This window comes from Prionailurus viverrinus, chromosome A2, assembly GCF_022837055.1.
Source record: "Prionailurus viverrinus isolate Anna chromosome A2, UM_Priviv_1.0, whole genome shotgun sequence".
In the NCBI taxonomy this organism is placed as follows: domain Eukaryota; kingdom Metazoa; phylum Chordata; class Mammalia; order Carnivora; family Felidae; genus Prionailurus; species Prionailurus viverrinus.
Window position 1 is genome coordinate 10,774,854 of NC_062562.1, and position 25,469 is coordinate 10,800,322.

At 51.2% G+C, this 25,469-nt stretch overlaps 1 protein-coding gene across 3 annotated transcripts in view; it reads left to right on the forward strand.

Moving 5' to 3' along the window:
• Positions 1–2,648: 2,648 nt before the first annotated feature.
• The window catches only part of LOC125161112 (ultra-long-chain fatty acid omega-hydroxylase), a 31,520-nt gene continuing 8,699 nt past the window's right edge, over positions 2,649–25,469 (forward strand). The window contains exons 1-7 of one of the 3 annotated variants that reach the window (XM_047850752.1): positions 2,649–2,902; positions 3,468–3,608; positions 14,512–14,734; positions 18,557–18,701; positions 23,363–23,416; positions 23,536–23,663; positions 23,874–23,995. In XM_047850752.1, the coding sequence (XP_047706708.1) occupies positions 14,513–14,734; positions 18,557–18,701; positions 23,363–23,416; positions 23,536–23,663; positions 23,874–23,995 (671 nt within the window). In that variant the 5' untranslated portion in view covers positions 2,649–2,902; positions 3,468–3,608; position 14,512. Of the gene's footprint in view, positions 3,609–4,233; positions 4,431–14,511; positions 14,735–18,556; positions 18,702–23,362; positions 23,417–23,535; positions 23,664–23,873; positions 23,996–25,469 lie in introns of those variants that run through there. The other 2 variants (XM_047850753.1, XM_047850754.1) reach the window with 2 other exon arrangements.

The following is a 25,469-nucleotide window of genomic DNA, read 5'->3' on the forward strand; positions in this document are numbered from 1 at the left end:
GGTGGGGGGCGGGCGGGGGGGGACAATCTGCCTCAGTTGAGAAGGGCTGGGATAGCCCAAATCAAAGCACAAACTCGAAGTGCGGTTAGTTGTCTAGCCCGTGCTCTGTGCCAGGCATGGGGCTGAGGACCCTGTAAACACCACTTCATTTCGTGGTCATCTCCTTCATTTTATCTGTACAGGGATAGAGGCTTCCGGTGGCCACGTGACTTGCCCAGGGTAACACGGCCAGGGAGCCTACTGTGGTCAGTGCCTCCTCATTCCCAGGCCCTTCAACTTGCTTCTCCTTCCTTGTCCCCATCTCTCTGAGGGCAGGGAAGCTGGGCTGACACCCTCTCCTCTCCTCCTCTCCTCCACTGTTGCCCGGAACCTCACATCCAGCCTGTCACCAATGCAGACGTTCCCCACATCCTTAAAAAATCCACATTGCCCCCCAAATCAATAAACTCCAGTGTTCCTTAAAACAAACCCATTAAAGGGGGCTCTTCTCCTGCTCAGGCACCACCCATGGCTCCCCATTGCCCACCAGATCAACACTCAGCCACTTGGACTGGCTTTCAAGGCCCTTCCCATCCATGCCTGCCCTCCTTCTCACCTCTCACATCCCAAGGCCAGAGAAAGCCACCTGCCCAGCCACACCCTTGGGTTTCTCTGTGCCCAAGCCCCACCCCCTCTCCTGCACCTGTTGAAATCCAACCTCTCCCTGAAGTCCCAGCTCAGATGTCACATCCTTCACGTAGCCTTCCCTTCTGCCTCCGTCCAAGCAGCAAAGCTTCAATTATTTGTATTGTCTCTTCTTCACTTAGAAACACCGCCCCCTCTCACCCTTACAGAGGGCCCAGCGCCTAATGAGAGAACACTACTGAACCGAAGAGGGTTAAAGACTTCAGCCAAGTTTACCACCTGCCGGGATAAGGGGGCCTCTTACACTGGCTTTAAAATTCCCTCCTTCAAGTTTTCAAGTTTCGAGCCCTCTGTGTCTGGTTTTCTGGGATTTAGGAGAGATTGCTGTGCTAGTATTTCCCAAAGTTGCATTTAGGAATCTTCCATTTTTGTCTTAATCCACCAGACAGATGGCTTCTGATGTTGAAATTTGTCACTCAATCATATGACACCACTTTTGTTCCATCTACCTATTACTTTTTTTTTTTTATTACTTAATACTTTTCTTTCAGTGGTCTTGCTTTCGAGCCTTTTTTCTTTTTTCTTTAAGTTTTGTATTTATTTACATAATCTCTACACCCCATGTGGGGCTCGAACTCACCGCCTCAAGATCAAGAGCCGCATGCTCTTCTGACTGAGCTGGCCAGGGGCCCCTAAGCCTTATTTATTTTAAAGCAAAATGTATACAATGATCATTATATCCACAAGGCTGTAGATTTGATGTCCAGGGTGAGGCTATTTTTTTCTTCTTCTACGAGTCAAAACAAATCTCTCATTTAACATAAATACATCAAATAGAAAATGAATAGACCCACCTTCTCCATGTGCTATCTAAAATTACTAAGATACTTTGTATCATGCTCTGGACACTTGTATCAGACTTTGGGAATGAGCCAGAGTATCTTCCGTGTGGTTCAGACTTGTGAAAATTCATGTATTTATTCACTCACTCGTTCATTCTTTTCTTCCCCAGCTTTATGAAGGTAGAATTGACAAAGACAAATTTGAGGGGTACAACGTGACTCAACATTTATTCTTGTTTTTCAGGTTTCAGCCGGCCACCTGACACCCAGGTCAAATAGCAGCATCCCCCTCGGCCCCGTTGCAAAAACCTGTTACATGCCTTCCCTGGTAAAAATTTCCTGCTGGATATGTTTTCTTTATTTTCTGTTTTCTCCACTTCAGCTTCAGATCCACAACGACAAGGATTTGGGCTGTTTTTATTCTTTGCCATATTCCCAGCCCCTAGAACCACACTTGCATCTTTCAACAGCAGGTCCGGGGGCGCCTGGGTGGCTCAGTCGATTGGGTGTCTGACTTCGGCTCAGGTCATGATCTCACAGTTGGTGAGTTTGAGCCCCGCATCAGGCTCTGTGCTGACAGCTCAGAGCCTGGAGCCTGCTTCGGATTCTGTGTCTCCCTCTGTCTCTGCCCTTCCCCCACTCACATTCTGTCTCTATGTGTCTCTCAAAAATGAATAAACATTAAAAAACAAAGAACAAAAAACAGCAGGTCCGACCCGCTGCACGGATGTATTCCAAGCACCACCTAGCCCGGCACCAGCTGATCCTGGGGACTCACCCTCAAGGAGACCCTGGTCTCAGGGGGGAGTCAAAACCAGCTAAAGCAGGACTTGCCTGATTGAAGGTTGCTTGTGGATCGGGCGGGGAAGCCACAGCTTTCTCTGAACTAGGGCATGCTGAACATGGAATTGGTGGTCAGGATTTGCTGGTGAGGAAGAAGGCTGGAAACTCCATGGTGGCTAATAACGGCAGTCAGCACTTACCTAGCACTTACTGTGTGCTAGAATTCAGAAGTGCTCCCTACACCTTGAAGCAGGGTTTCTCAACCTCACCACTATTGACATTAGGGCTGGATCATTCTGTCTCTCTCTTTCTCTCTGTTTTTAAATAGGCTTCATACCCAGTGCGGAGTCTGACGCGGGGCTTGAACTCACGATCCTGAGGCCAATACCTGAGCTGAGATCGAGAGTCAGATGCTCACCCGACTGAGCCACCCAGGTGCCCCAAGATCATTCTCTTTGGCCAGGGGCCATCCTGTGTGTGCATTGTAAGGTGTTTATCAGCATTCCTGGCCTCCACCCACTAGAGGCCAGTGGTACCCCAGCATCCAGCTGTGATGGCCAAAGTGTCTTCAGACATTGTCAGATTGTCTCTTGAGGGACAGGATTGCCTTGGGTGACAACTGTTACCCTAAAACATTACAGCAGTCTTCTGAGGTGGGTACACAGTGAGTAACCGATAAAGCCACCCGAACCCTCTGCCTCCAGAGTCCATCTCTGCCCATAGTGTTATGTGGCTTTGACTGTGGCTGTGACCCCTGGCCCTGTCCTCTGAGAGTCCAGCACAGCTCCGGGCCTGCTCCACCCCCTGGCTCCCATCCCCCAGGCTAACCAGCCCCATGACCAGACTTCCCACCTGGTTGTCCCCCCAAGCCAGGAGGGGATCCCCCGTTGTCTGTAACAGGATAAAGAATTTATTTCTGACAGATCGAAAGGCTTTGGAATGGTCATCCTGGGGAAAACAGTCTGAACTTCTTTGCCCTTTCTTCAGTTTCCTTATGGTTCGCTGTGGTTTTAGCTTTGGAACTCACTGAGAGGAGGGCGATGTCTCCTTACAGCTTCAGGCTTCTCAGTGTCTGGCCTGGCTCCTGCCTGAACCCAGCCAGTCATGCCTCTCCTCCAGCTGCCAGCATCTGCCTTAGTTTCCCCAGATGAGCCTGCAATTAAGGTCGGAGGCTTTGATCTAATCTCCTGTGGCTTTTTAAAATTTTTTCTTTGACAGATATTACCTGGGTGTCCAGTATGCACAATGCCATTTGGCCCTGTGGAGGCAGTGGAGAGCCAACGGCCAGCTGTGATTCCTCCCATCTGTCTGCCCACTTGCCCAGATCAGTCACCCACCCACCCACTGACCCAGACACAGGTATCTCTTCCAAATCCGGGGCGGGACTGACCCTGTCTGGATCTATCTGGAGCAGATAAACTGGCCAAGGACAACATCTTAGTGGGATGGTCGAGTTGGCTGACGGTGGGTGGGTGGGGGTGAGAGGAGCAGGACCAGAGTCTGGTGCGGCTTGTTGAGGCTGGAGGTCTTCCTGGAGGAAGAGGCTGCAGCTGCCAGTAGAGCCCCAGGAGGGTGGGTTGAATCCAGAGAGAGCAGAACGGCTGGTTCCCCAGGGCCGATGGAGCCTGAGGATTCCTGGGGCCGCGTGGGGCATCAGGGTTGCTGGCTTAGGGACCCCTGTCCAAGCGTGGGAGCAGGTCCTGACGTGTGGGCTTTGGGGGTGCTGGTGCAAGAGGAGGGTGTTAAGGAGCGGGCCTGAGGGGGGATCTCGGCACTAAGTGGAGCCAGGCATGGGCAGAGGGGCAGGGAGTGTGGTGGTTTGGGGATGCTGGGTGTTCAAGTCTTTGTGTCTCCAATGTCTCTTTCGCTGTCTCTGTCTGCGTCTTCTTCTCCATCTCTCCACCTGTCGGTCTCTCCATCCCCGGCTCTGCGTCTTTCCCTTTCCGTCGCTCTCCACGCATCCACGACTCTGTCTCTGGTTCTCTCCGTCTCTGGGGGCCTAGCCTCGGTCCCCGCCCAGAGGCCGGCGAGGCCGGGGGCGGGCCGGGGGCGGGCCTCGCGGCGCGGCCGGGCGGGGTTAAAGGGCCCGGCCGCCGGACGGCGCGGTCAGAACCGAGGTTGCGGTGCGGGCGGATCTGGATCCCGGATCGAGAGGCCGAGGCCGAGGCCGAGACCCGCGAGGTGAGTGCGCGCGGGGGGCGGTAACCCGAGCGCGGCCGGGGCGCTGCGCTGTAACCCGAGGCGCCCGGCAGGCGCGGGTGCTGGCAGCGGGGACGCGAGGGGCTGGGCGCAGCCCGCCCCGGGAATCCCCACGACCCAGGCGGCGGCGGCGGCGGGTCCCAGAGGCTCCGGATGGGGGGACGTGGGCGTGTCCCCGACGGCCGCCGCTTTTGGGCGCAGTTGTTTTGAGCGCGCCCCTCGGAGTCCTGGGTACATCCTTCTCCCCGGGTTTCCGTGATGGGAAGGGACCTCAGGAAGAGCCCCCTCCCCATCAGGACCTCTCGGGCGGATCCAGGCCTTGCCCCGTGCCGCTGGGCGGACCGGAGTCACTCCACAGCGTCTCCCTCAGGGACTTTACGCTAGTGATCCGGCTGCCTTCACCGTCCCTCTCCCCACCCATGGCAGGCGCAGAGCCTGAAAAGAGGAGATGCCCTCCTGGGCCCCCAGAGTTGGCTGTGAGGGTTGTGTGAGCTCCTGCGGTCGGTACCAGCTGACGTTTGTTGGATGCGGGAGGGATGTATGCTCCCTGGTGTCCAAGGGGCTGTCCGTCCCCGCTTGGACCACGTGAGGCGGCTGAGACCTGCCAACTGGGGAGTCTCAGGCTGGAGGTGGGAGGGAGGCCGGGAGACAGTGGGGGAGCTGGGATTTGAACAAACCGGCCCTGTGTGACCCCAACATCCTGTGCCCTTTCCAATGGCCCCAGCCTCTCTGTATAGCCCAGCTTGGGTTTCTGAGCGGTAACATTAGCCCTGGACTGGTGTCCAGTGGTGACCTGGGCTTGGATGACTCCGCAGACGGAGAAGGCGACCCCCTCCCGCCTCCCTGGCAAGCCTTGGACCCCATTCTCCAAATCCCAGATGACTGGGCAAGCACTAACGAATATGGTGCCCTCCCCAACAGCAAGGAGAGGCACCTTTGATCTGGGGCTTGCGGTGTGCCAAGCCCTGAGCTGAGCACATTAAAAATGTGGCATTGTTATCAAAGCCCTGTGAAGTGGGTAATACAGTTCCTGTCTTACACGTGAGGAAATTGAGGCTCAGAGAGGTGCAGACATTCACCTGAGGTCACACAGCTCTGAGGTGGAGCTTTATGGAATCCTTTCCGAGGCTCGTGTCCATGTGCTGAGATGGTGGGCAGAGGCAATTGCAGTTCTGGAATGGTCTAGATGACTGGTGGTTTGTAAACTTCTTTTTCTGTCAGGATCTCCTTTGGGCCGACGAAGCTGTGGGCGACAGCCTACAGTGTGCCCACAGCTGCGGTGAGGCCCTCCTTCCTACCTCGATTTGCCGGCTTGGCTCTGCCCTCAGAACTGCTCCTGCAGCCCCTTCTCCGAACCCCAGAAATCTGGGGTAAGCCCCCTCTCAGCTCAGACTTCTAGGGTCTGGCACTTTGGGAGAATAGGAGTCTCTGGGGTCAGGCAGCTCTTTGGCATAGAGAGGGTGTTTGGTTGGCATGAGCAGGGAGAGGAGGCAGGCTGTTTTGACTACTGGCTTCCAGAGTGAGTGAAGGGCAGTGCTAGGATGTGGGGCAGTGGAGCCAGTGTTGGGTGCTTGGATGACAGGTGGGCCCCAGGACCTGCAGTTCAAGGAGAGGCAACATGTGTGATTTCTGGTGGTGTGTGTGTGTGTGGGGGGGGGGCATGGTCGTGTCCTGCATTCCTTCTCAGGAGCCCACACACCTTGTATGACAAGTCCCTGACTGGCGTCCGGGCTAACCTGACAAACCAGCGCTCCTTGGGCGTGGGCCACGGAACCAGTCGCTGGCTCCTCCGTTTTCAGATAATGCTGGCCCCAGCAGGACAGGTGGGGCCACCTCTGCTGGGGTGGGGCTGCTGGGTGCCCTTGCCTGGTGTCTGATGCTCTGAAGTTTGCCAGCCTCTCACAGCATCCTGAGAGTGTCAGCTTTGCGTTTATCTCGCTCCAATAAACTAGTAAATAATAGAAGCAGGAATAATGGCTAAAATCTTGCATACCGCCTACCAGACCTCATCTCACTGAAGTGTCCCAAGCAACCTTTAAGGGGTGGCTCCTGCTATTGTTAACCCATTTCACAGATTGGAACATGGAAGCTGGGGGTGGGGACTAGACTACTCAAGGCTGCTGACTTGGGGGAGGCGCAGGGCCGCGACTGGGACCCAGGCTGGTTTGAGTCAAAGACGCACATTTGAAATTTTTTTTTTAATACTTATTTTTGAGAGAGAGAGAGAAAGAGAGAGTGAGTGGGGGAGGGGCAGAGAGAGAGGGAGACATAGAATCGGAAGCAGGCTCCAGGCTCTGAGCTGTCAGCACAGAGCCTGACGCGGGGCTTGAACCCACGAACCATGAGATCATGACCTGAGCCAAGTTGGGTGTTTAGCCAACTGAGCCACCCAGGCGCCCCAAAGATGCACATTTTAAAAGACAATGCAATCGGGAAACAAATTTTCATTTTATTTTTAATTTTTTTAAGTTGAAGTGTAATACAGGGGGTATAGGGAAGTGCACATTCTACAACTGGGCAGTTCAGGAGTGTTTGCGAATTGAACCCACACATGTCACCAGCACTCAAGTCAAGAAAGGAAACGACTGTCTGAACCCCCAGAACACCTTCTCCCCAATTAAAGCATCTTAATTCATTTTTCATTAATTTCAAATAATTAACTTTTTTAAAAAGATTTTTTTTATCTTTTTAGGTAATCTCTACACCCAACGTGGGGCTCAAACTCACAACCCTGAGATCAAGAGTCGCATGCTCTACTCACTGAGCTGGCCAGGCAACCCTCAAATAATTAACTTTTTTATTTATTAAAAAAATTGTTTTAAATGTTTATTATTATTATTTTTTTTTTGAGAGAGAGAGAGAGAGAGAGAGAGAGAGAGAGAGAACACGAGCAGGGGAGGGGCAGAGAGAAGGAGACACAGAATCTGAATTAGGCTCCAGGCTCTGAGCTGTCAACAGACAAACCATGAGATCATGACCTAAGCCAAAGTCGTCGGACACCCAACTGACTGAGCCACCCAGGCACCCCACAATTAAAACTTTATTTTATTTTATTCTTTATTTTTTAATGTTTATTTATATTTGAGAGAGAGAGGGAGAGAGAATGAGAGCGTGTGCATGAGCAGGGGAGGGGCAGAGAGAGAGGGAGACCCAGAATCCGAAGCAGGCTCCAGGCTCTGAGCTGTCAGCACAGAGGCCAACGCCGGGCGTGAACTCACCAACTGTGAGATCATGACCTGAGCTGAAGTTGGATGCTTAACTGACTGAGCCACCCAGGTGTCCCTCAAATAATTAACTTTTTAAAAAAAAAATTTTTTTTTTCAACGTTTATTTATTTTTGGGACAGAGAGAGACAGAGCATGAACGGGGGAGGGGCAGAGAGAGAGGGAGACACAGAATCGGAAACAGGCTCCAGGCTCTGAGCCATCAGCCCAGAGCCCGACGCGGGGCTCGAACTCACAGACCGCGAGATCGTGACCTGGCTGAAGTCAGACACTTAACCAACTGCGCCACCCAGGCGCCCCTCAAATAATTAACTTTTAAACAGAATTTATATTTTAGAGCAGTTTCAGGTTTACAGAAAAACTATGCAGGAAGTATAGAGTTCCAAAACATCCATCAACTCCCCACACTTTCCCCTATTATTAACATCTTCTGTTAGGATGATATGTTTCTTACAACTGATGAGCCAATGTAGACACATTATACTTAACCAAAGTTAATAGTTTACATTAGAGTTCATTCTTTGGATTGTACAGTCAACTGATTCATTTTTATATTTATTTATTTTTTTATTAAAATTAAAAAAATTTTTAAATTTATTTTTGAGACAGAGAGACAGAGCATGAGCAGGGGAGGGGCAGAGACAGAGAGGGAGACACAGAATCCGAAGCAGGCTCCAGGCTCTGAGCTGTCAGCACAGAGCCCGATGCGGGGCTCGAACCCATGAACCGTGAGATCATGACCTGGGCCGATGTCGGACACTCAACCGACTGAGCCACCCAGGCGCCCCCAGGCTTATTTTTTCATTTGAGTGGCATCTTTGTTAAATTTTTTCTTTTACATTTATTCATTTTTGAGAGACAGAGAGAGACAGAGCACAAGTGGGGGAGGGGCAGGGAGAGAGGGACACACAGAACCCGAAGCAGGCTCCAGGCTCTGAGCTGTCAGCACAAGAGCCCGACGTGGGGCTCGAACTCACGGACTGGGAGATCATGACCTGAGCCGAAGTCAGACGCTTAATCGACTGAGCCACCCAGGCGCCCCTTTTCATGACCAAGTAATATTCCATCACACGAATATATCACATGATACTTATCCATTCATTCATTGATGGACATTTGGATTGTTTCCACCTTTGGGCTATTCTGAATAGTGCTGCTATTCATTTTCATATACAAGTATCTGAGGATGTTTTACATTCTTTAGTTTTAATTTTAATTTTATTTTATGTGTGAGAGAGAGAGAGAGTGGTGGAGGACCAGAGGGAGAAAGAATGAGAATCTTAAGCAGGCTCCACAGCCAGCATGGAGTCCGATGCAGGGCTCGATCCCATGCCTGGCATCGTGACCTGAGCCGAAATCAAGAGTCGGACGCTCAACCGACTGAGCCACCCAGGCGCCCCTGCATTCTAGTGACTATATACCCAGGAGTGGAATTTCCAGGTCACATGAAAATTCTATGTTTAGCTTTTGGAGGAACTGCGAAGCTATTTCTCAAAGCGGCTGTACTGCCTCAAAGGTTTTTGCAGCACTTTCTTTGGTGGGGGGGTGCTGGCAAGAGTGCTCTTGCTAGGGGTGGGCGAGTGGAACCCAGCTCCAGAAAGCAGAGGATTTAACTTCCCCAAGGCACTATTTATTGAGCTCCTCCCAGAAGCATCAGATGGACTTCTTGATATTGTTTCCATTTCATAGATGAAAAGACTGAGGCTCCCAGGGTGACAGCCAGCTGGGGATCCAGCGTGTGCTCTTTCTGCTTGGAGCAGCTGGTCCTGGGAAAAGCCGCAGCCCACGTCCCACATCGGGGGGTGGGCACGGCGGTTCAGAGCTCCCTCCCTCCTGTGCACCTGCCTTCCTGGGGCAGGGTCTCCTCTTTGAGGGCTAGTGCTTTCTCTTGTTTCAGTTCCTCCCCATTTCAGTATTTCAGGAAGACATTTCCTTTGTCAGGTTATCAGTGGGATTGTTCTGGGTGGGGGTGGGGGTTCTTGCTGTGACTCTAGTTAGAAGAACCCCAGCTGCCTCGAAGGGCTCCTGGGAAGATGAAAGAAATGGCTGAGAAAGCCACTGCACACAGAAGGTGCTCAATAAAGGAGGTGGCTGATGGTGGTGAAAAGCAGAGGTGGTCCTGGAGGATGAGGAGGGGCCCTTGTGGGCAGAGCTGGGGGAAAGGCATGCCAGATTGGAGGGAACAGCATGTGCAAAGGCTCTGAAGCGGGAATGAATTTGGCCTGTGGCCAGAGTGGCTGGAGTTGAGTCAGCAGCGGGGAGAGCCGTGGGAGAGGCTGGAGGGGTCCACAGGGGCCGGGCGCACAGGGCGTCTCAGTCCGTGGGAAGGAATCTGAATTGTGTTCAGCATAATGGGGAGGACTTTGAATAGGGGAAGGCTGTGATCTGATTTAATTTTAGGGAGATCCCTTTGGCTGCTGGGTGGAGAATGGACTGCTGGGGGAGGGGCGGGAGGGAACTCGGGGGAGCAAGGGGAGGAGGCCACTGCAGTGGTGGCCTGACGTGGGTTGAAATGATGGGGATGGGGAAAAGTGAATGAGAGTGAAAGATATTTAGGATACACTACTGGCAGGACCTGGCAACGAACTGGGTATGGGCAGAGAGGGAGGAAGGAGGTGAGGTGAATGTGAGGGTCTGAGCTATGCCCCTGGAGGCCATCCAGGAGGTGGTGTCATCAAGACATGGGAGGCATCTCAGAGATAGGGTCACAAAAGCCATGGGAGGGGGTGAGCTCCCCAGGGCGTATACATGGAGAGAGAGGAAGCCATGACCCAGGACCAGCTCTAAGGAATCCAACGTTTATAGCTTGGGTGAAAGGGTCCAAAACATCCTGAGAAGGGGGATCTTTATGGCTGAAGTGGAGGATGGGCGGGGGTGGTCAGCTCCTCAAGGGCTTTGGATGCCAGACTGAGGGCAGTGGGGAGCCATGGATGGTGTTAGAGCAGGAGAGTGATGGACCTTCAGAAAGGTGACTGTAGTGTCTGGAGTGGCAGCCAGACTACAGCCAGGTTGCCCAGGGGTTAGAGGTGACCCAGAGGTCTTGGGCCTGCCAAAGCGCTGACCCCACCCCGGGCCACACGCAGGAAAAGGTCACACTGGGGTGGACCCAAAGATCATCTTTTACAGTCACCCCCAGTTTCAGATAGGGAAACTGAGGCCTAGGCCACACAGCCAGTCCGTGGAGTCAGGATTAGAACCCAGCTACATGTGGGTGCCTGGGTGACTCAGTCGGTTAAGCGTCCTAATTCAGCTCAGGTCATGATCTCACAGTCCGTGAGTTCAAGCCCCGCGTCGGGCTCTGTGCTGACAGCTCAGAGCCTGGAGCCTGTTTCCGATTCTGTGTCTCCCTCTCTCTCTGCCCCTCCCCTGCTCACTCTCGGTCTCTCTCTCTCTCTCTCTCAAAAATAAATAAACATTAAAAAAAATATAAAACCTTAGGGGCACCTGGGTGACTCAGTCGGTTAAGCGTCCAACTCTTGATTTTGGCTCAGGTTCTGGTCTCACGGCTTGTGGGTTTGAGCCCCACATCAGGCTCTGCGCTGCTTGGGATTCTCTAATCCCAAGCAGGCACGGAGCCTGCTTGGGATTCTCTATCTCTGCCCCTTCCCCACTCTCGCTTTCTCTCTCTCTCTCTCTCTCTCTCTCTCTCTCAAAAAAAAAAAAATATATATATATATATGTATGTATTAAAAAGACCCCAGCTACGTGCGTGTGTGTGCAGATATGCACTTAATGAGAAAGCCCCGTTCTTCACTCAGCTGTCAGCCCAGAGAGCCTTCCCCCAAGAGACACACACAGGCCACCTCATCTGGAGGGATCGGTCTGCACCCTCTTACTCCGTGTATTTGTTTCCTGTGGCTGCTGTGACGAATTACCACGAACTGGGTGGCTTGAAACAGCACACATTTATTCATTTATTCTCTCAGAGTTCTGGGGGCCGGGAGTCTGAAACCCAGGTGAGGGCAGGGCCGTGCTCCCTCTGGAAGTTCTAGGGCAGAATCTGCTCCCTGCCTCTCCCAGCTTCTAGTGGCTCCAGGGTGCCTGGGCTGGTGGCCGCATCCCTCCAGGGTCTGCCTTTATCTTTCCACGGCCTTCTTCTCTTCTGTGTGTTGAGGCTCCCTCGGCCTCTCTCTTACGAGGAGATTTCGATTCCAGTTGGGAACAACCTAGACAATCCAATCCCGGATAATCTTCTCATCTCTAGTCTTGTCTGCAAAGACGCTGGCAGTTAAGATCACATTCCCATGTTCCAGAGACCTGATCTCTTTGGGGGACCAGTATTCAGCCACCTCTATCTCTGCTTTACCTCCTTCGAGACACGCAGTCTTTTTTTTTTTAATGTTTATTTATTTATTTGGGGGGGGGGGAGGTTGTAGAGAGAGAGAGAGAGGGAGAGAGAATCCCAAGCAGGCTCCGCACCGTCAGCGCAGAGCTCAACACGGGGCTTGATCTCACAAACTGTGGGATCATGACCTGAGCCGAGATCAAGGGTGGGATGCTTAACCGACTGTGTCACACAGGTGTCCCCCGCCCCCCAGTCTTAACCATTTTCAGTGAACAGTTCAGTGGCCTTAAGTACATTCACACTGATGTGCAGCCATCACCACCATCCATGTCCAGAACTTTTCTGTCTTCTTCAATTAAAACTCTGACCCCCTACCCCCACTCCCGCCGGTCCTGGTGCCCGCCATTCTGCTTCCTGTCTCTGAACCTGACTCCTCTGGGGACACAGAGCATTTGTCTTTTGTGTCTCTTATTTCACTTCACGTAATGTCCTTGAGGTCCATCCATGTTGTGGCCTGTGTCAGATTTCCCTTTTTATGGCCGAATAATATTCCAGTGTATGGATAGACCATAGTATGTGTATCTGTTCTTCCTTTCTTGGGAACTTGGGTTGCCTCCACCTTTTGGCCCTTGTGACTAATGCTGCTGTGAACATGGGTGTGCAAATATCTGTTTGAGTCCCTGCTTTCACTTCTTTTGGGGATCCCTCCAGAAGTGGGATTGCTGGATCATATGGTGATTCTATGTTTAATATTTTGAGGAACCACCACACTGTTTTCCACAGCAAAGCCTCACCATTTTACAACCCCACGAGCAAGGCATCAGGGTTCAAGGTTTCTCCGCATCCTTGCCAACACTTGTTATTCCCTTTCTGTCTCTCCTTGGTACCAGACATCCTAATGAGTGGTCATGTCAATTGCATGGCTGGTAGTGTAAGTCAGACCATCCCAATGGGACTCTCCAAATTTGGTGATGATGCACCCAGCTGTTTTCCCAGGATGTGGTAACCAATAGAAACTTCACATCTTCTGCGTGGATGATACAGTTGGTCATTGGCTGGTGGAAAAGCCAGTGACTCTGAGCCCCTAATGGAGGGAACCATGGGCCGGTGGTGGTGGGGTGGTGGTGGGGACTGGGGACTCAGGTGAGGACCTGGAGGGTAGGGTTCCTTTAGCTGTGTTGCCCAAGGAGGTGGAGCACAGAGAGAACCCTTGGGTGTCTGGACTAAGGGGAAAGGAGAGATGAGGGCAAGACCTAACCATTTCCAGCAATCTCCTCGGCACTGTCTGAGATCTGTGGGCCCCCAATGTGATTGAGTTTGGCCTTTGGTAGGGGTTCAAGGGGCCTCTGTCAGCTCCCATCTCTCTTGAGTTAGAAGAACAGAGATTGAGTTGTGCAAACAATGGAGAGAATGGTAGGACCCACTCCAAGGCCCACTTTAAGGCACCATAAAATGAGGCATGCACATCCCTGAGTGTGGAGCATGGCACATTGCAACGCTCTATACCTGGTCACTGTGTCATTAATATTATTATTATTTTTTTATTTAAAAATTTTTTTTAATGTTTATTTATTTTTGATTCAGAGAGAGACAGAGCATGTACAGGGGAGGGTCAGAGGGAGAGGGAGACACAGAATCCGAAACAGGCTCCAGGCTCTGAGCTGTCAGCACAGAGCCCGACGCGGGGCTCGAACTCACAGACCACGAGATCATGTCCTGAGCCGAAGTCGAATGCTCAACAGACTGAGCCCCTATTTTCTCTTTCTTATGACTTTCTCAACAACATTTTCTTCTCTGCAGCTTACTTTCTTGTAAGAATACAGTATATAATACATATAACATTCAAAATATGTGTTAATTGGCCGCTAATGTTATCAGTCAGGCTTCCAGTCAACAGTAGGCTATGAGCAGTTCAGTTTTGCGGGGGGTCAAACGTTACACATGGAATTCTGGCTGCACAGGGCTTGGGACCCCCCTAACCCCTGCATTGTTCAAGGGTCAACTGTACTTTAAAACGGTTCGTTTCATGTTGGGTGAATCTCACCTCAATTAAATAGAGAAAAAGAGGGAAGACAGAGGAAGGAAGGCAGCTAATAGAGAAAGTTTCTTCTGTGGGCAGCCGGAGTTTAACCCTGCTGTGGAAGCCTGGGAGTGCATGTGAAACTCCCATCTCAGGGTCATTGCCCCAAGGGGAGGAGGTATTTATCTGGCAATATTCATCTGTCATTGGTTAAGAGCTGCTTTCGGCGTGGAGGTGTACGTGTTTTAATTTTCCAACCCTCTGGCCAGCCAGGCATGGGCAGAGAAGCCAGGAAGGACTCCCTGCGAAGTGAAGACTGAGGGCATATGGACAGGTGTCCGTCTGGTCAGCTCACTGAAGGTCACTGCTGGGGAAAGTTAGGGGGGTATCCTTGGTGTCTGGGACTCATGTGCATTGAGCACCTCCTGTGTGCCAGGTACCCTATGCTTGACCCCACAGGTCATCTTTGTATGGCACACACACGGCCAGAGTGGTTCCTACCTGCACTGACCCCCATCCCGTGTGTTCCCGCAGTATGCTGCCTGTCACGGAGCACCTGCTGTACCTCCTGGGACTGGAGAAGACCGCCTTCCGCTTGTATGCGGTGTCTGCACTCGTCCTGTCCCTGCTCTTCTTCCTCTGCCGCCTGCTGATACAGCTCCTGAGGTTCTCCTGGCGTTGCTACATCACCTGCCGCCGGCTGAGCTGCTTCCCCCAGCCACCCCGGCGCAACTGGCTGCTGGGCCACCTGGGCATGGTGTGTGGGGCTGGGCAGGTGGGCTGGGTGGGTCCCAGGTATTCAGTAAGGATGACAGACCTGATGGTTTCTTTCATCCCCCAAGAATCTGGTCAGGGCCACAAACAAACCCGTTTTCCAGGGTCTAAGTGTGATGGAGGCTCAGAGAGGGCAAGCCGTTTACCCGAGGTCACACAGCTGAGGCGAGGCAGAGCTGAGTCGAAAGTTTTCTCTGTCATTTCAGGCCTATTGCTGTAGCAACAGGTACCAGTGCCCGTGAAAGTCGTCGGGTTCTGTGATCCCCGGGCAGGGTGGGGGGACCCCCGTGGATTTTGCCCCACCCCACCCCCGATGTGGTTGCACCCTTTCTTTCATTCTCTTACCTTGCCTTTCATTTTTTTTTTAATTTTTAATTTTTTTAACGTTTATTCATTTTGGAGAGGCAGAGAGAGACAGAGCACAAGCAGGGGAGGGGCAGAGAGAGGGAGACACAGAATCAGAAGCAGGCTCCAGGCTCCGAGCTGACAGCACACAGCCGGACACAGGGCTCGAACTCACGAATCGCGAGATCATGATCTGAGCCAAAGTCAGTTGCTTAACTGACAGAGCCATCCAGGAGCCCTGCCTTTCATTTCTTATTTCATATACATGTGCTTAGGATTACATCAGGTGCTTTAAAAATATTAACTCACTCAGTCCCCCCCTTTTTTTTTTTATACTTTGATGTTTTTTTTTTTTCTTATTTTATTTATTTATTTAATTTAATTTTTTAATTTTTTAAATTTACATCCAAATTGGTTAGCGTATAGTGCAACAATGATTTCAGGAGTAGATTCCTTAGTGCCCCTTCCCTATTTAGCTCCTCCCCCCTCCCTCAACCCCTCCTGTCACCCTCAGTTTGTTCTCCATATTTATGGGTCTCTTCTGTTTGGTCCCCCTCCCTGTTTTTATATTATTTTTGTTTCCCTTCCCTTATGTTCATCTGTTTTGTCTCTTAAAGTCCTCATATGAGTGAAGTCATATGATTTTTTTCTCTGACTAATTTTGCTTAGCATAATCCCCTCCTGTTCCATTCGCGTAGTTGCAAATGGCAAGATTTCATTCTTTTTGACTGCCGAGTAATACTCCATTGTATATACATACCACATCTTCTTTATCCGTTCATCCATTGATGGACATTTGGGCTCTTCCCATACTTTGGCGGTTGTTGATGGTGCTGCTATAAACATGGGGGTGCACGTGTCCCTTCGAAACAGCACACCTGTATCCCGTGGATAAATGCCTAGTAGTGCGATTGCTGGGTCGTAGGGTAGTTCTATTTGTTTTTTTGCGGAGCCTCCAGACTGTTTTCCGGCGTGGCTGCACCAGCTCGCGTTCCGTCTCCCTCAGTCCTCTTGACAATCCTAGGCGGCAGGCCCCACCACTGTCCCCATTTTGCTTCTAAGAATACTATGGCACAGAGAGGTTAAGTAGCTGGCCCTAGGTCACACAGCTTGTAGGCGGCAGAGTTGGGGTTCAAGCCCAGGCCGTTTGGCTCCAGAGTCCCTGTTCTTAGCTCTGTGCCTTTGCCACCTCTTGTGTCTGGCTGAGAAAACCTGCACTTTTCTAAAAGGGCTTCAGAGGTCAGAAGAAAGCCAGACTCCTGAGGGCACTGAGGCTTTTGGGGTCTTAGACTCCAGTTCCTAACTGCCTACTGCACTCACCTGGTCCCCCTTCTAGACCTACATGAAACTGAGGGACAGTTGTGGAGACCTTCCTGGCTTAGGCCTCATGCCAAGGGCAGAGGTGGACTTTGGAGAGGCAGTTCAAGGGCAGTGGTCGTCAGTGTGGGCTTGATGCTGGTCTCTACCCTCTCCTGCCACACGACCTTGAGCAAACTACGTCACCTCCCTGTGCCTTGGTTTTCCCATCTGCAGTGTGGGGCTTATGATTGTTCCTGATAACCTCATGAGATTATTTTGACAATTCCCGAAGTCACGTCGGCGGCATGCTTGACTCTGAACCTGCCACGCGGTGGTGGGTGTGCTCAACTCCCCAGTCTTGCAGAGACCGGAAGTATCGAGTGATTCTAGAAATATTTTATTGATTTTATTTTATTGTTTTGTTTTATTTTATTTTATTTTATTTTATTTTATTTTATTTATTTTGAAAGAGAGAGAGAGAATGTGAGTGGGGGCGGGGGAGGGGCAGAGAGAGAGTTAGAAAGAATCCCAAGCAGGCTCCTCATTGTCAGCGTGGAGCCCGATGCAGGGCTCGAACTCACGAAGCGTGAGATCATGACCTGAGCTGAAATCAAGAGTCAGACTGAGGTACCCAGGCGCCCCTAGAAATATTTTAGATGCTACTTGGAGTGAGTGTCTCAGAAGAAGGAAGCAGGAGGTACATTTCTACTCAGTAGCTCCAAGAATATTTTATCTGGCTTTAGGAATGACTCCCCTGGGACTGCACTCACCAAGTTTTGCCTGTTTGTGTCCGAATCTCCTCCCTCCCTTTCACCTCCCACCCCTCCTCAGGCCTCATTGTCTTCTGCTGGACCATGGTCCAGCCTCCTCCTTGGACTCCTGCCTCCAGTCCGTCGCCCCGTCCTGGTCCCAGGAGGAATCTTGAAACCAACCATGTCCCTCCTCTGCTCACACACCCTCCGTGACTCCCCATTGCTGTCCGGAGAAAGTCTCACCTCCTCAGCTAGTGTTCAAGTCCCGTTAGGCTCTGACTCCCGCCCTACTCACGTCTAGCCCTGTAGGATGACTTCCTGTTCCTATAGCCAGGCTCTGATTTCCCGCCTCCATGGTCTTTGCTGGAACTGTGCCCTCTACCAAATATCCTTCTCAGTTAGATGAACCCCTACTCATTTCTCGTGCCCTTCGTCCAATGCTCTTATTCCAAGAACCATCTGGCTTTTTTTTTTTTTTAATTTTTTTTTTTCAACGTTTATTTATTTTTGGGACAGAGAGAGACAGAGCATGAACGGGGGAGGGGCAGAGAGAGAGGGAGACACAGAATCTGAAACAGGCTCCAGGCTCTGAGCCGTCAGCCCAGAGCCTGACGCGGGGCTCGAACTCATGGACCGCGAGATCGTGACCTGGCTGAAGTCGGACGCTTAACCGACTGCGCCACCCAGGCGCCCCGGCCAAGAGCCATCTGGCTTTAATGGTGGTCCATCCTGGCAGTGGCCAGGCCCTGGTGCCCAAAGTTAGCCGGGTCAGTGTGGACAACATTGACCCTGTAGGCCCAGCCTGCCTCCTCCCGGGGCCATGAGTTCTGGGTGAGGCTTCTGGGGAAGCCCAAACCAGGGCAATCACTTACTCACCTGTAATTTCAGACAAGTCATTTGACCTTTCCAAGCAAAGTGAAATGGGGAAATAGTAGCAAGTATTTCACAGAATTCTTGGGTAGGTTGAAGGTATTAACTATATGAACCATGCCCACCGCCGCGCCTAACGCTGTAACCACACGCATGTGTTAAAGATAACAGTGCTAGTGGTATTTTATTACTAACGTAGCAAGTACTCAACAAATGATGATCATTATTATTGGGTGTACTCTTACCGTTTTTATTTCTGGAACACCGGCTGTGTGTCATGCCCTGTGCTGGGTGGGTGGGTGGGGGGGCGGTCTCTCATTTTGTTATTTCATACATTTTCTCAGCTGCCCTCAGAGAGTTGATTCTTCCCCACTCCTCAGGTGAGGGAATGGAGGTTCAGCGAGGTGCAGCCAGCTGCCCGCAATCATACAGCTCTTCCGGGCTTGTTTTAAGGATAGGGGAGAGGTGGAAGGAGGGAGAGGCTAGGGGACGCTGGGGCTGGGCTCCTCCTCACTGTCTTTCCCTCCTACCCCTTGCAGTATCTTCCAAATGAGACAGGCCTCCAAGATGAGAAGAAGGTGCTGGACAACATGCATCATGTGATCCTGGTGTGGATTGGCCCCATTTTGCCGCTGTTGGTTCTGGTGCATCCTGACTACATCAAGCCCGTAGTGGGTGCCTCAGGTAGGTGGGCTGGGCCTTTAAGTGATGGATAAACCCTCAACTCCCAGAAATCACCTGGGCTTCTGGGCCTGTAGGCTATCTGGGGGAAGGGCCATTGGAGTAGGGATTTGAAGGATGAATAGGAGTTCACCAAAGCAGCCATGGTAATACAAATAGTGGGGATAGCATGGGAAAAGGTGCGACAATGTCTAGGGGTCCTAGGAACTTTGAGAGGCAAACATGCCCACCTAGAAGTCAGAGCCAAACATATTCGATCAGGGAATTGTTTGCCTGAGATTTTGTTAAGTGGTTGCTGCTTAATTCTAAGCCATGGCAGTTCCACCATTTGGGTTCTGATATTCCCTGCTGTGGCTATCCCAGCCTGCAGCCCATTCTTTTCACCTGGGCTGACCCTGACTAGTAGAAAAGGAGACGTAGAAAGATTGCTTCTCCCTTCTGAGTCCACACCAGTCCCAAGGTGTAGGGCTCCTGGGTGTGCTGGGCAAGTCCTTGCTCAACCTTCAACACCCGGATCCAATGACCCCTCCTCCAGGAAGACTTCCTTGACCCTCCAGACAGATCATGGTTTTCTTCTCCGGGCTTTCTCATTCTCCGTCCTAACGCTCTAGGGCTGACTGAGTGGGTCTGCCTCCAGCTCCGTCTTCCCCCTAGGAGTCTGGATCTTTGGTGTGGCCTCACGCATAACTGGGCACCTCCAGGGGCATCAGAGACATTTGAGAGAGGAGGGAGGAATGAAAAAGTACCAGGAATTTTAGGATCTCTGGCCCCAGCTTGGGCCCCTACAACGAGAGGCTGAGATCTCTCTTTGAGGTCTAGAGACCACCTTCAAGGCTGTCACGTCGGAGCCATGAAAGAGGAAGGGGCTGCCATCCTTCCCTCCCCCAGCCGTACCCTCCCCACGTTTCATTCCGGGATGCCCAACCCACTGCACAAAGGGGGAGCCTGGACCCTGGGAAGGGTGACCTCTCTAAGGGATGGGCTCCAAGTTGTGCAAAGAGCCCTGGGCCAGGACTTGGGCGGGCTGGGCTCGAATCCTGGGTGGAGCCATTGTCACCATGTGACCCAGAAATTCATGTAGCCTCTCAGGGCCTCAGTTTCTGATCTGTAAAATGGGGTGGTGGTGAAGACTCACTGTGATGTGGGTAGGTGCTCATGGGGGTTTCTCATCTCCTGCTTTTCTCATGTCCTGTTTTTCTTTCTGCCTCCTCCTTCTCCCCTCTCCTCCTCAGAACCGCAGATTCCTGAGGACCATCTTACATGGTTGTGAGACGCCAGATGGAGTAGGGAGTGGAGCCGCCCCGCGTGGCCTTGGCACATAGTAGATTCCCCCGGCCTCTCCCTCTCCCCTCCCTTCCCCTCCCTCAGGACAGGCAGGATATCCAGGGCCTTCCCCCCACTGGAGGAGTGGGGGGGGGGTGGAGCTGTGAGTCAGGACAGACAGGCCTGGCCCCAAGCTGTGGATCCCACCCCACACCGGGGCCTCCTCAGGGCCACACCCGGGGACCTTGATGGCCTGGGGCTAAAGCCACACAGCCCATGGGCCCTGAGAAAGGCACAGCTCCTCCTGAACCTTCTCCATCTTATATCGGGCAATTGGGGTAGAGAGCATTAATGGGAGAAAGCAGGGGGAAATGCGTTATAGAGAATGAAGTGTGATATATAGGCATATCATTACAGCTTTTGCCTTTATGCATTTATTTTTTATTGAGATGAAATTCACATAGCATGCAGTTAACCATTTAAAAACGTACGATTTTAAAGTGTAAGGTATGTAGGTGTTCACAATGTTGTGCAACCCAAGGCTCTCTCTAGTTCCAAGTTTTTTTTCATGGCCCCATAAAACAACCTGTACCCATTAAGTGATTACGTCCTCCTCCCCCGCCCCCCCCCCCACTTCTGGGACGTACCACTCTATTTTCTATCTCCATAGATAAGAGATAGAATAGGCTCTGCCTATTCTGGATATATCACAGTAAAGGTATGATACAAAATGTGACCTTTTGCACTGACCTCTTTCACTTAGCACAGTGTTTCCGAGGTTCACACACATTGTAGCAATGATCAGGACCTACTTTTTTTAAGGCTGAGTAGAAGTCCATTGTATGGGGATACGGATATACCACAATTTGTTTATCTGCTCATCCACCGACAGGCATTTGGGTCCTTCCTACCTTTAGGCTGTTACGAATGATGCTATGAACATGCCTGCACGGGTTTCGGTGCTGATGTATAGTTTCATTTCTCTTGGGTAGGTGCTGAGGAGTAGAAATGCAGGGCCATATGGGAATTCTACCTTTAACTTTTTAAGGAACCACCAAATAGCTTTCCACGACGGCTGTGCATTTATTTTTCCCTGGTGGGGGCTTGCTGCGAACTGGGGATGCAGATAATCATCTCCTGAGTTCGTGACACCAATGACCAATAATTATAATCATGGTTATAAAAATAGCCAGCAGTTGGTTAATTATTCATTTATGTGTACAAATATTTAATGAGCACCTGCTGTGTGCCAGGAACATGTTAGCTCATTGAGCTGTTATAGGGATGCCACGAGGCAGGCAGAATTGTTCTATTTCTCCTCTGGCAGATGAGGAAATGGAGGGCCAGAATGGTTGACACGCCCAAGTTTACATGCTGAGTTAGTGGTGGGGCTGGGATTTGAACCCAGATCTGGCCCTCCCGGAGGCCGAGCTCTCAACCACAGTGATATGTACTTTCCTGCTGAGCACCAGGTGGGGCCTTTTCTTATAGGACCTCCTCCAGGGTAGACGTTACCATCTGCTTTTTACTGAAGGGAACACTGAGGGGAAAGGCAGCCTGGTCACGGCCTCTCCTGGAATCTAGTGTTCAAAGTTGGAGAGGTGTAGGGACCCGAGGATGGGAGAACAAGGGTTTAGCCTGGGGTGGGGGTCGGGGGTTGGGGAAGACTTCATGGAGGAGATGTCAATGACGCTGGGCCTTGAAGGATGTGTGTAGGGGTTTGCCAGATGAGAAGTCTCAGGTAGAGGGTTCTACCAGTGCAAAGGTGCAGATGTGTGAAAGTGCCAGGGGAATTCAGGTGACTTGGGGTGTCTGGAGTGAGGATGATGTGTGGGGACGAGTAGGCAGTGAGACAGAGGCTGGACTCAGAGCACTTGTGTGCAAAGCAAATGAGCTTGTGTTTTACATTGGGGGTGTTAGGGAATGGTGCTTGGGCTGGGCAACCATTTAACAGGTCTGTGTATCAGAAAGACCCTCAAGGGGCTAAGGCTGGAGTCCAGATCTCAGAGAGGAAAGGCATGACTAGATAGACTTCTATCTTCCTCTCCAGTGTTGCCTCTTCCAGGAAGCCTGCTTTGACTTCCAACAGCCCTTTCTCTGTGCCTCCCTTTGCTTCTGGCACACTTTCTGCCTTCTTGATATTTGCATGGCATGCCTCTACTTCTCTTTCTCGCCCCACCCAGATCTCCTCCAGGCAGGGTGTGGAGCTGAGCCACCTCTGGCCCCCAGCACTGCCCAGCAGGGGTTGGGTACAGAGGGTGGCAGAACCCTCCAAATAGGAGGATGAGTGGACAGATGACTGTGTGCACGATTGGCCAATTCCTAGGTAGTGTGTGTGTAGGTGGCTGAGTCACATCTCAGGTAAAAGTGATATCACTTGAGTTTCAGGTACTTCTTTCCTGGGCCCCTGCCCATTCAGTCACAAATCTGTTCAACCCATAGAAAGGGAGTTAACTCACTCATCCACCCACCCATCCACCCATCCACCCATCCACCCATCCATCCATCCATCCACCCATCCAACCATCCATTTTTGCATTCTTTCATCCCTTGACTGGTTCATTCACTGAAAATTTATTTAGCACCCATATATCAGTGATCAACATGGTCCCTCCTCTCCAGGGGCTTGTACCTGGATGGATGCAATCCAGAGGGATGGGTGGAGAAGGGGTGGCATCCAAACAGAGACTCAAAGGATGAAGGAAGAGTGTTTGAGGCAGGGAAGGCATGTGGTAGAAAGAACACAGAATGTGGCTTTTTCAAGGAGATGAGAATATGCTGTGATGTTCGAACATTGAGCATGTAGGGTATGGAGGACAGAGATGTTTTGAGAGAGGTCTGGACTGGGGTAGATCATTCAGGGCTTTGAAAATGGGCTGAACAGCTGGTGCTGTGGCTAATGGCTCTGAGCGGGAAGGGACATGGTCAGATCTAGCATCTGATAAGACCTCCTGGGACCGGAGTGCAAGGAGGAGGCTACACTGGAGACTGAGAGCACAGGAGGCATAATTCAGATGGCCTGGATTGGCAGAAAAGAGGGGGTGATTAGGGTGAAGAGGGCCATTCTGGATGGAGAGCTCAGCCTGGGCCAGTATGTGAGGTGTATGTTGAAGGGTGAGATAGGAGAGACACAGGGAGGCTAGATGAGGCAGGGCCTTCAGTGCTAGCCTGAACTTGAACTTTTTTACAAGGGTGATAGGGAGCCATGGGAGGTATCTGAGTAGGGGAGGCTCATGTTCAGATCAGCATCCTATAAGGGTCTTTCGGGAGCAGGTGTGGAAGATGGACTGGAGAGGTGAGGTGGAGGTCAGAGCTCAGAGAGGAGCCCCAAGGAGGTTAGAAGCAGAGGTCAAGGGTCAGCAGTCTCTTTTGAATTATCATCACCTCTTCTCTCTCCACAGCTGCCATTGCCCCCAAGGATGACCTTTTCTACGGTTTCCTGAAACCTTGGCTGGGTGAGTGTGGGACTGGATGAGCTGGGGCTGGGGCTTCAGGGAAGAGAGGGTGGGGCGTGGGGTTTCTTGTGGTTTCAGAGTAATAGGAGAGGCTCCTAAGGGCAGTCTCCTGCGCCCAGGAGATGGGCTGCTGCTTAGCAAAGGTGAGAAGTGGAGCCGGCACCGCCGCCTGCTGACCCCCGCCTTTCACTTCGACATCCTGAAGCCCTACATGAAGATCTTCAACCAGTGCACTGACATCATGCATGTGAGTCGCGGGGTCTCTTGGGAAGAGGGTGTCCGCGGAGTGGGACTGGTCCAGGCCCCGACTCGTGTGTGAGCCATGGGATGTCAGGACGGTTCACTTCCTTTACCTACAAAATGGGCTTGAGGCCAGCAGGCAGCTGGGGTGCCGTTGTCAGCCCGGCTCAAAGCCTGCGGTCTCTGCTACGGTTCGCCATGTGTCTCTCTCTCGCAGGCTAAATGGCGGCGCCTGGCGGAGGGCCCAGTGGTCTCCCTTGACATGTTTGAGCACATCAGCCTCATGACCCTGGACAGTCTTCAGAAATGTGTCTTCAGCCACAACAGCAACTGCCAGGAGTGAGTGTGGCCTTCCTGGGGGAAGATAGAGACAGTTGCTGCAGGGCAAGGTGGTGGGAGAAGAAAGGAGACTCTCAGGTGTCGGGCATCGCCGGGCTGTCGGTACTCTGCCACCGACAGGCTGTGTGTTTCTGAAAACTGACATCACCTCTCTGGGCCTGTGTCCTTATCCGAAAAAACGGAATCCCAATTCCACCCCCATAGTCATCTTGTGAGTATTAAGTGAGGTAATGTAAGTTGGTGGTTGGGTATAGAGTAGGTGCTTAATAAGTACTAGTTTCCCTCATCCTTCCATGAGGAGTAGTTTGGCTTTTGGAAAGTGTCTCCCCAGGCTATGAGCCTGTTTCCTTTTTTGTAAAACAAGGATGGCAATTCTTTTTTTTTTTTAATTTATTTATTTTGGAAGGGAGAGAGAGAGAGAGGGGAAGAGAGAGAGCAAGCAGGGGAGAGGCAGAGAGAGAGAGAGAGAGAGAGAGAGAGAGAGAGAGAGAATCCTAAGCAGGCTCCATGCTGTCAGTGCAGAGCCTGATGTGGGGCTTGAACCCACAAACTGCAAGATCATGACCTGAGCAGAAACCAAGAGTCAGACACTTAACCAACTGAGCCACTCAGGCACTCCAGGGATGACAATTCTTGACCCTCTGAGACATGCTTTAAGAATAAAATGATATGGGGCGCCTGGATGGCTCAGTCAGTTAAGCGTCTGACTTTGGCTCAGGTTATGATCTTCAGGTTCATGGGTTCAAGCCCCATGTTGGGCTCCGTGCTGAAAGCTCCGAGCCTGGAGACTGCTTTGGATTCTGTGTCTCCCTCTCTGTCTGCCCCTCCCCCACTCATTCTCCCTCTCTCTCTCTCTCTCTCTCTTTCTCTCAAAAATAAATAAACATTAAAAAAAGAATAAAATGATGTTGCACTGCCCTGGCACACAGTAGATGTTCAGTAAATATTTGTTGAATGGATGAATAAAATAACCATTGTCCTGGTTCATTCATTCATTCATTCATTCATCAGCTATTTGTTGTGTAGCTACTATGTGCCAGATACTATGCTATCTACTGAGAATATGGTGGTGAGCAACAGACTAAGTCCCAGTTCCTTGGAATTTATAGTCTAAGTGGGGATATAAGGAAGAAGAGACATCATAAATGGCAAGTTTGTAGCACATAGTACGTTCTCAATGATAAGCTGCTGACTTTGTTACTCTGGGCTTTGTAGGGTTATGTTTCAGTTGGGTAAAGTGACAGTGGCTTTAGTGATTAACTAGTTAATTGATTAATTAATCAGTCCAGAAATATTTATTCCAGCCTACTATGTGCTCTTCCTGGACTAGGCACTGTGAATATAATGGTCAACAAAATAGACAAAGTATTGCTCCTTTGGAACTTATATGTTGATGGGAAGAAAAGCAGTTACCGTGCACAAATAAATAAACAAGGAAGTGACAGACTGTGACACGTGTGAAAACAACAAACAT